This window comes from Strigops habroptila, chromosome Z (assembly GCF_004027225.2).
Source record: "Strigops habroptila isolate Jane chromosome Z, bStrHab1.2.pri, whole genome shotgun sequence".
NCBI lineage: Eukaryota > Metazoa > Chordata > Aves > Psittaciformes > Psittacidae > Strigops > Strigops habroptila.
Genome location: NC_044302.2, coordinates 24,282,746 through 24,298,351, shown reverse-complemented (window position 1 = coordinate 24,298,351; position 15,606 = coordinate 24,282,746). Strand labels below are relative to the sequence as shown.

Here is a 15,606-nt window from a genome sequence, read left to right as displayed (position 1 = left end):
TTTTGGTACTTAACAGAACCTGGAACTACTGGGAACATAGCTCTCATTCTCCCATATCAAATCATCCTTCACTTCATCACTACAACTGAGATTTCTGACAATATGAAGTGAAAATAACACCAATAAATCCTTCTTTAGTCAGACTTTTTAAAAAAAACTTCTCTGGCAATGTCTTCTCTTCACATATTATCCAGAAACTGATTGAATGAGCAAAGGTTCATGAATAAAACCATCTGATCAGAATGGCAACATTAAGAACAGAAGTATGTCTGATGACTTCACTAACATCCCCTGGAAAAGATTTACCTTCACCTGTGTTTCAGGGTAAATTTAATCTTATGTTTTCTCTAGAACAGACCTTCTACCCAGAAGACTGCCTCCTACAACAACATCTAGTAGTATTTCCCATTCAGATTTGATTAATTAGATATACCATTTAAGATCTAATTTGCTATAGACATGATTACTCTAAAAGAATATTCCTCAAAGAAGACAACACATTTTTTGAGGAGCAGTTCTGAATGTAATTAAGCTTGGAGGAATGCCTGCAGGATAAAGTCCTAAATACACTTCCTAGAAAGTAAAATATTTCTTTTTAACACTGACATCATTAAGTTCTCTGAATTATTGGAGATTACGTCTTAGAGTGTACTTAAATAAATTTCCCATTCAAGAGTTTTATTTTTTTTTTACATTTTATCAGAGAATATACAAATAAAAAGAATATTTGAAATTTTCCTTACTGAATGTATACCATATCCTATACATTACCCTTATGAGAAGTTTACTGTAAACCTCTTTGTAGGATCAAGGCCATAAAATATAAAACATAGTGTGTAGTAGCTTAACATTTCTTGAGAATTAGTAAAACTGAGAGGCTGAAGAAGGCAGAAACAAATTGAAACCAATAGAAAAAAAGGAAGCTGAATGCAGATTTTATTTGAGCTTTGATGTATGTTCTAAAAATACATAGGTTAACCTGTATTTATTTCAGAGTGTCAGTATTTCAGATGAAGAATCCATCAACAAAATGTCTGCCTCAGTACCCTTCTTATTTAATTTTAATTTTTTATCAATTTAGTATTCTGAGACTACATTCCCAAAACACCTTTCTCCTCAGCCTGCAGCTTGACTAGAGAGATATCGAATATTTGACTCCACCTATCCTCTCTCCCCAAGCAGCCTGGCCTCATTTCTGGTCTGATTCCCTCCTGCAGTATAATCAAAGCTCTTGAAACCACTTGCTCTCTGGTGACCTGGAATCTCTCTACTGGCAGAAGTAGCAGAGTAGAACAACATTTATGAGCATACTGTGACCTGAAAGGTGTTATTCACCTGAATTTTTGAAATTTTAGGTTCTCCTCATATGACATGAATGCAATTAGATGATAAAGAGAGTGACCTTGGAATCTAAAGCAAACGCAAACTTGAGGCTTGACTGTGAACCAGTTTACTTTCTGAGGCAGAGCCTACTTCTATAAAATACTCACTGAAGCCAGTCGGATAAACATGATAGTAAATATAGCACAAATTAGTGTTTGTAAGAACTATGGTTTAAAGCAGAACTATATACTAAAACATTTATTTGCATGTATAATAAGATCAATTAAACAATGTCCAAACACTGACTTGGACATTGTTTAATTGATCTTATTATACATGCAAATAAATGTTTTAGTAAAAGTTGTCTTGTAAAAGACAACTTTCAAGGATAAGTTCAGAAACAGTCACAGTTTCAAAGAATTCAGACTTCACGTATTGTTTTGTCCTATATTAAGCACAGAATTTTATAGATAATTCAAAAGAAGATATAATGTTACAGTGTTTGACAGTTTGTTATGATTCTCCATCAATAACTACTGTACATCACATCTTTACACACAACTATCAGTTCTTTTCCACAAGTCATTGCGCTCAAATGTAAATCTGTGTATTTCAAAAAGATTTCCAGTGGATATGGTAATACACTTGTTTTCAAAATATGGTGATATAAATTAGATAATTACTGTTTAAAATCATATACAATTATCCTTTTGCACAAAGTAGAATTAATAAATAAGGAAAAGTGTTCATTACCTTGAGCATTCTTATTCCTCTCAGTAAATGAAGGCACCAACAGAATTTCTGCAGAGAGCTCTTCAATTTTTTCTTCCATTAATAAAAAGAGCTTGATAAGTTGAGAAAGACATTTGAGTTGATACAATGTCAAACAGAAGTTCCTTCCTTTTTTTGGGTATTCTTGGCAGGCTGTTCAAGTAAAATCATAAAATACCTTTTACTACATCTTAAAAAAAGATGCAAAACTGATTATGTAACAAAATGTATCAAGTAATTTCATTTTTGTCACAGCATAATGTGTCTTTTTCTCATTATAAAATATTCTTACATTAGTTCTTCCTAAGTCTTTGGCATTTCTCAATTCTCTGGGAAGCTGTAACTGAATTCCAGGTTTTATTATTGATTAACTAGGATTTTTTCCAAGCAACAGATTTTCTCAGAAACCTTCTCACCTGTGTTTTACAGAAATACCATTGTGTTGCAAAACTGATTGAATAAAAGGAAAAAAACCCACATCATTACTGTATTTTAATGGTTTGGGACATCATATCACTACACTGTCACTCTGCGAGTCACCTTGTCTGTTTAACAATCTGCTAGCACAATACAGTTGATGAATATGACATTTGAGTAAAAAGAAACATCAATCTAACACTTCACAACTTTAAATATGTGGGGTTTGAAAACAAGTGAGACTGTCAGAGAACAAATATCAGCAAGTATTATACCTATAAGCAGTTGGTATTTAAAAGAAGAAAAAGAACATTTTATTTTGAAAGGTTTACACTTGTAATCATAACATATAATCACGTCACATCAACCAGAGAACTCTGATTTGAGCACAGTCAGACTACAAAAGACTGTAAGCTGTTCCCAATTCAGTATTACCAAACCACATGGGTTTAAGTGGTTTAATTTTATAACTTCTTTAAATGTAATAAACTTGCACTTCTATGCAAATTGTCGTGAGCCGATATCATGTTCCTATGCAGTTCTGTTGCAGAAGTAACATCAGCAGAACAGTTTATGCAGAAAGTGTCAGAGCAAGAGCCAGAGTAGTTTGAAAGGGAAGCTCTGAAAGATGAAAACAAATAGAAATTGATTGAAATGTTCTTTTATGTGTCAAATATCTCTTACCGTTGCAATTTTGAAGTACCCAATACCTCCCTTTTCCCTCAAAGCTCCTAGATATGTTTTTTTTAGGTATTCACAAATCACTTTTAAATAGACATAGATCTAAGTAGCAGAGCTGAGCTGTAAATATAGATTCCCTAATTTGCTATTCCAGTTTTGCAGCCTTAGAGATTGAGCTGTGAGTTTTGCATTCACATCTGAATTTCCTCAAAGTTCCAAACAGATGCGTTCATCCTAGTCCCTTGCATTTCTAAGAATGGCAAAGGAAATTGTTATGCATAATTGCCTCTGTTAGTGCCCTTCCTCTCTGAATAACAAGTAATAATATCAATATCACTGGATTTCCAATTTTAAGTCTTAAACTTCCAAAAAAGGACATTCTGCTGTTCAGAGAATTTTTCTCCTTTACTGAATTTAACTGTTATGAAATGACTTCCCAACAGTGCAGACAGCCAGAAATAAGACATCCAAGATGTAAGAACCACAGATAACATAATAAAAATCAATGGAACATTAGTTGTGTATCGTATAATTTCAAAACCTTGTGATGTTCCTCCCCTCTCTTTTGAGGAACAAAGAAACCTTCGATTTATATGATTGCCCCAAGCAATATTGTCCTCATTAGACTAAAAGAAAGTGGACCTAAAAGCCAAAAATTACCACACTAATACTAATTTTAGAATATATTACCAAACTCAGAAAAAAGTCAAAACTTAAATTTTTACTTTCAATGACCATTTGAACTACATTTCCGCTGGAAGCTGAAGACTGTAAGTTCAAAGATCCTTCATGCCATTTGGAAGTTGAGAGAACACTTCAATATATGACAAACCATATCATAGGATATGCAAGCAAACACTTATCTAGTCATCAGAGCAAAAGCTTACTATTTAATATTACATATGTTCTACAAATATCTAGAAAAGTCCTTAGACTTTTAGGTTAAGTATAGACAAACTCTAGGTGCTTGAAGGTGGTGGAGAACACTGGGTTAACTTCATGGCTAACACAAAACTGACACAAAAATTAAGAAACAAAATGGAGGTAAGCACCAAGGTTTTTGACAAAATGGCACAAATATATGCACCATCATCTGGTAAGCAGCCAACCCTCACAGCCAGGAGGAAAGGAGGCAGTAGAACAGCGGTTTAAGTACACTCACGAAGGCCTGAAGTTGAAACCCCTTGAAAGAGACAGATTTGGAACTCATCAGACACCTATAGGCAGTGAGAACATGGTGATCCAATTCAGCACAAAATGACCTGCAAAACTCTGTGATCAGAATATGGTCAAGATAAAGGCATTAGAAAACAGAAAGGAAAAATGAGACCACCATGTAAATATTATTCTCCTAGAATTGTTGATGCTGAGGGAAGAAGAGTAATAATCATCTTGCACTACAGCTGTAAGGCAGAGAATCCTTAATACATACAACCAAGATCCTAAGACTTCTCTGGAAGGAGACCAACCAACCAAAAAGCAAGCAAGCAACCAATGAAATATCTCTATTGGATATATAGAGAGCTCCACAGGCTACAGGTAACCCATTCTTAAATTTTCTTTTGTCCTCTGTTAGGTTTTGTTGTGCTAAAGAAAATGTAATGTTGGACATGAAATTATACCAAAGATCCGGATGTGACAACGATTCATGTGTCATTTACACTTCAGATCGGTAAAGCCATGTACTCTTTACATTAGCAATCAGTACAAATCATGCTCATACATCACTGAACTATCAAAAAAAATTGATGGTAGTAATGCAGTAGGTATTTGAAAGGATGAGTGCTGGTCCAGTAATACCTCTCAACAGCTGACCTGCACAGCTCACATAAGGTTCCATGTCTTACTCTGCGCAGCTCACAGTTTTCAAGGCTCTTGACTCAGGGCAGCAATCTTTGAACTATTCATCTGAGCTATCCTGGACTCTCACAGCATGGCACTGTTCCATCTCATTTTCCTCACACAGAAACCATTGGTTTTACTACAGAGTGCCTCACCTTAGCCATTACAGCTGCAGAAGTGTAAGTGTGCCAGAAACACAGAGTAGTTCTTATGTAAGTCTGGTGCTTACATAAGCTTTCTTGTGGGCTTGGGTAACAAAAGCATGTTATTAGACAGTCCAACATTTGGAATAAGTTAGCTTGATTACTTGATCCACAGCAGTGTGGAAGAACTGGACAGGAGGAACCACCAGAAGTGAATCTCCTTTCACATATGGTCATTTCCATGTACATTTCTATAATTCTATGAAAGTACTTTAGGCTTCTGTTATCTGGACTGTGGTCCCTTCAAGGGGGTAAGGGGAAGAAAAGGTGGAAAAGACAAAAAATTTACTTGAATTACCTTGAACCTACATTGCATTTATCTGTAAATAAATCTTAATGGTTCACTACACAAAACTGGAAGGAAGCAAAGGAATAAGCTAAAGACTGTCACCCTCTTAAAATCCCTACATTTAGAAAATCTGTACTATTGACTTCCTATCACATTGAGGCAAAGGGGGTATAAAGGGTACTTAATTTCCTGTGGTGTGCTGATTTACCACCCCAACCATCAGACGACTGGCAGCAGGAGTCTGTGATCCCAAGCAAGGCGAGCCTCAGCTTTGCTTATAGAAAAAGCAGCCCCAAGAAAAACTAATATTGAATGTTTATGTAATTCTGCAAGGTTTGCCAATGCTGGCGCCAAGGTGGCTGATGCAGTCACACAGCATCAGAGAAACTGAGGGCACTTATTTTCAAGTTTGGCCTTTCACTTTAGCAGAATGGATTGAAGCTGAAGAAATTTTCCTAGGATCTGGACAACATGTCACACTTAGAAACATAGAATCACAGAGTGGTCTGGGCTGGAAGGGACCTTAGAGATCACCCAGTTCCAAATATGGCCATTTCTAATGCCACATACCTGAGAAGGGGCCCTGAGTGAAGGCATCAATGCCACAACCAAAAGTAACAAAAGCTATTCATTGGGGAAAAGCAGAAGAAAGAAAGTCTGGTCATAAACCCCATCAAAATACATGAAACAAGCACATCCTCCAAATTAAGGTAGTGTTATGATAAACATACATCGATAATAAAGCACAAATCAAGTTTGATCTACTTTTTTATACATCATTAGATCCAAACAATCTAAGTATCTGTTCCATCCTTGCTTATTATGCAACCAAAATACTAATTTAGTTCTCAAAATTCTCACAAAGGTGTTTTAACATTTTAACATAAAATCCATGGGTCTTGCACTCCTTAACATACAGTTAATCCATGTTCTTAGGTAAATTTAAGCCAAAACAGTTCTACAATCTGTATGGACAAACTCTTCAGTTGCCTTTTCAAATGTTCTAAACCCAAATGAGTTTACTCAGCTTTTGAGTAATCTAGAACAGAATCATAGAATCACAGAATGGTTTGGGTTGGAAAGGACCTTAAGATCATCTAGTTCCAACCCCCTGCCATGGGCAGGGATGCCTCACACTAGACCATGTTGCCCAAGGCTCTGTCCAATCTGGCCTTGAACACCACCAGGGATGGAGCATTCACCATTTCTTTGGGCAACCTGTTCCAGTGCCTCACCACCCTCACAGTAAGGAACTTCCTTATGTTTAACCTGAACTTCCCCTGTTTAAGTTTGAACCCTTGTCGTTATTGCTGTAATGCCTGATGAAGAGTCCCTCTCTGGCATCCTTGTAGGCTCCCTTCAGATACTGGAAAGCTGCTATGAGGTCTCCATGCAGCCTGATCTTCTCCAGGCTGAACAGACCCAACTTTCTCAGCCTGTCTTCATACAGGAGGTGCTCCAACCCCCTTATCATCCTCATGGCTCTCCTCTGGACTTGCTCCAACAGCTTCAGGTCCTTTTTGTGTTAAGGACACCAGAACTGCACACTGTGCTCCAAGTGGAGTCTCACAAAAGCAGAGTAGAGGGGCAGGATCACCTCTTTGACCTGCTGGTCACACTCCTTTTGATGCAGCCCAGGGTATGGTCGGCTTTCTGGGATGCAAGTGCACACTGAATCCGGCTCATGTTCAGTTTCTCATCGACCAACCCCCCCAAGTCCTTCTCTGCAGGGCTGCCCTGAATCTCTTCTCTGCCCAACCTGTAGCTGTGCCTGGGATTGCCCTGACCCAGGTGTAGGACCTTGCACTTCGCGTTGTTGAACTTCATGAGGTTGGCACTGGCCACCTCACAAGTGTGTCAAGGTCCCTCTGGATGAGGGACCCCTTCCCTTCACCACATTAACCAAACCACACCTCTTGGTGTCGTTGGCAAACTTGCTGCAGGTGCACTCAATCCCACTGCCCATGTCACCAACAAAGATGTTGAACAGGACTGGTGCCAACACCGACCTCTGAGGGACACCACTCTTTGCTCATCTCCAGTTGGACATTGAGCCGTTGACCGCAACTCTCTGCATGTGGCCATCCAGCCAGTTCTTTATCCACTGGGTGGTCCATCCATCAAATCCATGTCTCTCCAGTTTAGAGACAAGGATATCATACAGGACAGCGTCAAACACTTTGCACAAGTCCAGACGTCAACTGCTCTGCCCCTATCCATCAGTTCCATAGCCCTATTGTAGAAGGCCACCAAATTGTTCAGGCAGGATATGCCCTTAGTGAGGCCATGCTGGCTGTCACTAATCACTTCATTGTTTTTCATGTGCCTTAGCATGGTTTCCAGGGGAATCTGCCCTGAGATTTTTAAAACCCACTGTAGCACAGGTTATGGGTCCTCTCCCACTATGCTAACTTGTTAAATCACTCGAAACCTGAGATTCTTGCAACAGTCATCCCACTATTTATTGCTTTTCTCCCTCCTTTCTCAGATTGGAAAATTCTTCTGCAACTGGAGGAGCTGTACAGAAAAGATCATGAAAGAACCTAGACAGAAAGAACACACGTAACATTCAGAAACAAATTTCTGCTGAAACAGTCAAGAATCAGTAACAAACACAGGGTTTTCCTGTTTCATTGCATGAATGATGACATTTGGTTAATGGTAAATATTTAGATTCAGATGCTCAGATTGCAGAGATGAGCATGTAGTGCAAACACATCCTACAAAATGTAAACACTCGCATCATAATTTTCAAGAACCAGGTTTAGTGATTGACTAGAAAACAACAAAATTTGCATTAGTTTTGTGCATATGAAGTTACACGCACAAAATTCTGATATTTATTTAGACTTTTGGTAGCATTCTAAGGGTTCAGAACTTCTAAACTGCAGATAAGCACACTGCCTTAAATTATATTTATTCTTATATCTTAGGCTTGAAATGCTAGACTGAAAACAATTTTAACTTAACTAGCTGGCAAACCCCTCCTTCTATCAACTATCGACAAAAATGCATGACTCAACATTTTTCTTGGAGTATGAAAAACACCGCACTCCAAAAAAATTAGTGGTAATTTTACTGAGGTTTTTAACACAAAATCCTGAGAATAGAGAGTAATAACAAGTGGGTTTCACTTCGACTAATTATGAGAAATTTTAGTGCAAAATATATTTAATTTGAAAAATTACAAGCACCTCAAATAGGGGTGGCTAAGAAATAAGAGTCTATGCATCAAAAACATAAAAGCATGACCTTGTAAGAGCAGCTATACTGGGTCCAGCTATGGTGTTTTATCCCAGTATCCTGGGCTTGGACAGCGACTGAAAGAGGAAGACTAAATAAAAATATAACAAGGAAACCATTTTTTCCTCAGTATTTTTTCCTCAGAGCTTACCTAGCTCTTGACCACTTGTAGTTGGGCAGCTTCCACAGACAGATGTAACATACATTAATAGTCTAGGTTTCTATTTCATCAATTTCTCCAGTTACCCTTCAACCACTTCTGAATTTTTACTATCCATAACATTTTGTAGAAAGAAGTTCCACACTTCACCTACACTGTGGGTTAACAAATACATCATTTGGTTTGTTTTAATATTTCATCTTCTAGCTTCACCTGTTGTCAACCAGTTTTAAGAATCAGTCAACTACTGAAACCTATTTATTTTATAATGCCTCTATTTTATAGACGTCTATTGTATTTCACCATTTTAATTTTGTTTTCAAACTGAGGAATTGTAGCTTGCTTGTTTCTCCTTATATGGAAGTTGTTCTACATTTTTATCATCTTGTTATCCTTCTTTCAGTCTCTTCTGCTTTTTTCTACAACTAAAAAATATGTGTATATAGGATATAGTCTAGTGAAACAGGCAGCAGCAATACTGTAGAAGAGACACATAGGGATTACTAGTGAAATCAGGGAAAACTTTGCAACTCTTAATAGTTAAATTAATATCTCACCTTCTAACAAGATAAATATATTGTAGAGTTAATTCTACTCAATATTAATTCTAACAAAAAACCAGCATGTCATTCAAACAGTAAGGTCAAATTCTATGTTGATGCAATATATTTTGAACACTAAATCTCAGTCTTCTCTTATATATTTGTATAGAAAGATACTTTCTGCAAAATAATGTGACCACTTGCTAGCTCTTAGGAATAAAAGAAAATGGTATTAGAGAATTTCACTTCACCAGTGATAAGAAGTGCCCATATGAATTCTCAGCCAGCTAATAATTAAAACATTCTTCAAGCAACATAGAGTGAAAGACACACATTCAATAAAGCACTTGATCATAGTGCCTGAGCTTCTTTTAAATTCTTAAATTCAGTAGCAAGATATCTGCCTTACAACTTAAAAAGATTTGTCCTCATCCCTAAAAGTGAAGCGGCATGAGAAATAAGGCTGTGCTAGATCTAAATGATCAGTGTACATCTGCTAACTTGTGATTTTATAGCATGCTTCAAAAGAGGTATTTTCCTCAAAGCTGTAGCTCTTGAAATCATTAAATAAAGTGTTTTCAATTTCCTTGGTTATAGCCTGGAAGCATTAAAAATCTCAAAAGGCGTAAGAAAGTATGCATATGAATAAATCACATGACTTTAACATAACTTTTGTGATTTTTTTTGTGTGTGTGTGTGCGTGTGGTTTTTTTATTTTGTTTTGATTTTATTAAATGGGCATATTATCCTATATGTGTTAAAAAATTTGGCATTCACAACATCTCATAAATTGGATGGCTAATTCTGATCATTTCAACCCATCCAGGGATGTGACACAGTAAAGCGTGGTGCAGAAATCCCTGCATCATAGGCAAGCTGGCTGTTGATGTTCAAGAATAGCTACACTACGACAGCGTTGCTCTCAGATTAATTAGCCTTACTACTTAGTGTACAGAGCCACATGGCTAAACTGCTTCTGAGACTCATGATGGAATCCTTGGAAAGCAACCTGATGACTGTCTTCTTCAGTGATTACAGTGGGGATTTCTTCCTCAGCAGGAACCAAGGGTTTAAAACCCTTTTAATCAATTTTACTATAAAATACCTTCCCAATACATTAAATATTATTCCCCTGCCCCCATTTATAAGGCTTCATTTCATATAAGATAGATCTAAAATATTGTTCTACAAGGGACACAAGAAAGTGATGTCAGGGATTTCATCCAATAAAGCTATTTTAGGAAGAAAACTGAAAAAGTGCAATATTAACCTTAAAATCTAACTACAACCTGTGCACAAATAATAAAGCCTTTTCATAAACGGAACTAACATTTTGTTAAAATCTGAAAAGAAATAGCCCAATAAAGGAACAGAAACTCAGCTGCTGATCGTTACTGTGTATAGGGATATTTCAAGGGGTAAATTTTCAGAGCAGTGCACAGGGAGTTACATACATAAATTCCATTAACAACAATGTGTTCCTCAACTCTCAGCTATATTAACTTTTAAGTGATGCTATAACTATTATAACAATCTTGCATTTATGACAGCATTCATCTGCACACTATCTCCTAAAAAGAGCTTGTATATAAACTGTATTATTCTTTCATTTGTGTTTAGTAATGATATATTCAATTTTTATGGACATCTGCTCACAATTTTCCCAATCTGCATGTTGGTGTATTTTTTTTAATGTAACCCATTTAAATAATGTAATGTAAAGGTTTAAATAATTAGTATTGCTAGATATAATCACTAATTTCTTCATACCGTAAGAGGCAACTTAATATTTCTGCATAGCAGATGTAATACACAATATTACACAGAACTAAATTATTACAAACAGTGCCTGCAGTTTTCTATACACAGTACTTAAGGTAATTATAAAAAATCATCTTCATTACTGCATGCTAGCATTTTTTTAACAGTTTCATTTGGATAGGTTACAAGATAGATACATTCAAATCACACAGATACAATTACTGTAAACCCAAGGAGCTATAAAATGTGCCCAGCCAAATCCCTTTGACCCTGTTAATGTCTGTGCCTTGTTAATCTAAGGCAAACATCGTTTGTAGCACACATTTGTTATGGAATATGAAAAAAAGAAAGGAAATCCCTTAACAGTTGTTATTGATTCCAGCATTTACTGTCTCAAAGTTAAGTGCCATTTACAAAACAGAACAGATGCAGATGCTGACAAAAAGGTAAACAATTGTTGCATGGCTTACTGCCAGGTTCTAAGCCAATATATTAAACTCCAAGTGAAGCACATTTCCCCTATAGATTGCACTTATTGCCACTTCATTTCTTCTATGCTCTGTCTCTCTATTGCTGTGCCTGGCACTAAACTATTTTCAGTTCTTTGATGACCCCTGAGGCTTAGCACTACCTCACATAGCCATTAGTGAAGGGAATTGCATGTGTCTGACATGGCCTGAAACCAATTATTTGATATTTTCTTCAAAATGATGCCCAACTCTGTTGGGAATGAGCAATCATGAAATAATTTACCTCCTGATTTAATTTTTTCCTACACAAATTAGTTGTAGCCTGAGCTAGCTATACACAGCTGCCTATGACATACCTTTGTCTCATCAAGATTCTACTTGAAATGATGAAAAAGGGAAGGGGGGAGGAGAGTTGAATAGAATAGGTTGGGGAATCCTGCTTTAAAAAGGCATTGACAAGTTTATCAGATATACTGATCACATGTGCTCTCTGTTGATTGAAACTGACAGACCTATAAAGAACTATCACTGTAGCAAAGGAAACCGTATGGATGCCAAATGTTATCCAAGTGTTTAAGGTTTTTTAAACATCTGTCCTGCTTTGCAGCTCCCTGTTAGCTCCAGTGAAACCCAGGAGCGCTGGGAGAATCTGATTAAGCAGCTTACACAAACAAACTACAGGGTGGCTTATTTTTGTCTGTTTGTTTTTTTGGGTTTTTTTTTGTTTGTTTGTTTGTTTTTTGTTTGTTTTTTGGGTTTTTTTGGGTTTTTTTGTTTTGTTTTTGTTTTTTTTAAGGTCATAGATCTAAAGAGAGCAAACACTTTCTTATTAGTCATCACCGTTAACTTGTGACTTTTGTAAGTGCTTATACTATACATCCATACTGTGCATGTGTCACAAAAAAAAAAAAAAAAGTGAAATAAGGGATCTCAACTTACGTATAAACATGGTAAGCATGTATGAATTTGCATATATTTAATCAAGAGAGTGTGTCTGCCACAGAAAGAGGTATGTGATTGCCAGCTATTAAACCACCTCAGTGAAGACTACACTAATCTTTTGAAAGAGATTCACTATACATGAAATTTTAATCAAATCTGCTCCATTACATCTTCGCAGTTAAATGAGATCAGTTTTCACCTCATCCTGAAGGTTGATTCCGTATCAGGTTGCTAGATGTTTGTTACCAAATGCTTAAGTCCTTTGTTAACATTGAGTATTTAGGTCCATCAAATTTAAATCTTAGAACCATGATTGCTTACCAAGATGAAAGGATGGACCATTTCTGGAAACACAGGCTGGAACACAAGAACATTGGATCATGCTCTGGCACCCAACTGGTGTAGTAATCTTGTGCAGATCGCCTCACCAATCTGACTCCTTGACAGCATACAGCTACTTTACAACTCCACTGAACAAATTACAGAGACTTCCTCAAGTGCTCTGAAGATGAAGCGCCCTGTAATGTTTAATAAAACTACTTTACACACAGATACCTATCTCAGCTTGCTCTGAAACCAGAGCCTCAGCCTGCTCATTGATTTCCAAAAACACACATATCCTCTAATAAATTAGAAGACGTTCTGATTATACACTGCAATTTCTCGTAGACAATGTCATTTTAAAGAATTCAAATGTAAACAAATTAATCAGTCTCTGAATAAAAACTAATTAATTATGGGTCCATTTAAGGAATTTAGCAGCTGGTATCCAATAATTTTCTGACCATTATCATAATAATGAAATAGCAGACATTCTTTACACTTCCTTTTGCAGTCATTTATAGCATTTATGGGTTGGTTTTTTTTAGGCGCTATTCTATAGTTGAGAATTTACTCTGAAGCAGTGACTATAGGCAAACAGTCCTCTTCAGAAAACTGCAAGAATCATCCTGCGACAAAATGCTATTCTTTGTAACATTTCTCAGTAGAACTGACACTGTATTGTGGCCTTACCAATGACAGAAACTGGTTACCCTCACATTTTTTGAATTGTTTGCCTACATTGTGCGCTGAGGGAGTCATCGTATTTCCTACGCACACACATAGAAAACACCAAAGTAGAGTGTTTAAAGAAAGCATAAATACTGAGGGAGCCTGTAGCAATTTGGACACAACACTTATTTTGAAACAGAGGAGTCCTTGAAGAACTCTAAGAAGTTAATCTTCTTCATCAGACTTTGCTGAATGAGAAATTACATACTGCCACGTCTGTCAAAATTTCCCATGAATTCTGTCTTTGATAGGACTTGCATGTTTCCCTGTAAGCCATTTAAAACACTTGGCTGATAAAAAACAATTATAATTTGTATTTGAAAACACAGTAATTAACGTATTTATTTTAATCTGATTTCAATTTCTTTAATGTCTGCAAATATAAAAATGTGTGCTAGCTTCGTTTCTATCCTCTTTATATTCACAGTGGAATGGTTGGGTGTCTCACAGACTGGTTCACTACATCAGACCCACTCTATTAAAATTAGATTAGTAAATTAGATTGTTGGTAACTTTCAACCAATCAGGAATTTCTATCAAGTGTTCACCATTCTTTTGTGTACTCTATACATTATATTATGTATTTCCTTAAATAATAGATTAAAGTGCCTCTGTCACTTTTGCTTTTCTTACTCCTTGGAATTTCCAAGATATAACAGAGACAGATAGTGACAGCTTTTGTTCTAATAAGAGAAGACACTCAAAAAAAATACTTAAAAGCTGGATTCAGTACTTGTATTTCTGTTTCCTACCTCTTTAGATTTCAAAACCCTAGTCAAGCAAAGTCACCACAAAGTTCTCATTTTCAAAAGGAATATAAAAATCAGAAATAAGTCTAGGCATACAGAAAAAAGGTCAGACACTGCCATTTAAAAACTTGGAAGAGCATTAAGTTTGGAAATTCACAACCTCTTAACAAATATTTTGTGGCAAGGCTGAAACACAAATGAAGGATTAATCATACATCAGCATGGATGTACACATATAGGTTCCTACTCACTGAGATGAGTGAACTCTTAAAACACCTCTTTTTAGCTGATAGTACTGTGCATAACAAAACACCTAATTCCTGTGCTACCGAAATTGCTGGACTTTCCCTGCACATGAACAGCAAATCCGTACACCATCCCTTGTACTTAAATACAAAGATTTGGATCTCAGTCAGAGGATTATCAGTGCATGAAGCTACTGAGGAAAAGGAAGTCTTCTTGAAAATATAAGACCAGTAACTGATCCAATTCCAGACAGTCCACAACATTTAGGGGGCCTAAAAATCTCCAGAGCACTAACTGCTAACTTTCTAACTATGAAGTTGGACAGATTTATAGCCACTTTCTCTCTAGATCAGACAGACAGGAATAACTCCACTGCCCTGGTATATTCAGCAAACGTAGTAAAAAGTATTATAAAATGACTGAAACTTTATTTTTTAAAAACTCAGTAGATAGAGCAGTCCCTTGATTGAAGATGGAGGGATTTTTTAATTTTCTAAGCCTAAGTCACAGTGAAAAGGAGATTCATGTTCTAACTTAGCATGTAACATCCATCTTGTGGATGTGACACACCCAATTTAAATACATAATTTTTTGCAAAACTATTGTGACTAAAACACTTTCTCCCTTTTAAATTTAAATTTGCTCTCTAAATAAACGTTTTGTGTCAGAAGAGGTTCTCTGTCTTGATAAAAATCACAGCCAGGACCATTTAATTAACTTGTGATTATATGATGGTAGATGCATATATTGAAGATTTCTGTAACAACTTTCTTTTCAATCAATACTGCAGGAGCTTCTTTAAAAGACATTTTTGAAGTCTTCTCTCATCTGCTTTAGTTCTATACACTCTTCTTCACGCAGGGAACCTAGTTTAGTAATTCTCAGATTTTGTCACTTTTTATTATTAAACATAA

At 36.3% G+C, this 15,606-nt stretch overlaps 1 protein-coding gene across 7 annotated transcripts in view; it reads right to left on the bottom strand.

Annotated features, from left to right (window-relative positions):
• Window positions 1-15,606, bottom strand: part of KIAA0825 (KIAA0825 ortholog) — a 253,246-nt gene that overhangs the window by 184,619 nt on the left and 53,021 nt on the right. For all 7 annotated transcript variants that reach the window (XM_030471435.1, XM_030471432.1, XM_030471433.1 and 4 more), the window contains one exon: window positions 2,077-2,247. In XM_030471435.1, coding sequence (XP_030327295.1) covers window positions 2,077-2,247 — 171 coding nt within the window. The remainder of the gene's footprint in view (window positions 1-2,076; window positions 2,248-15,606) is intronic.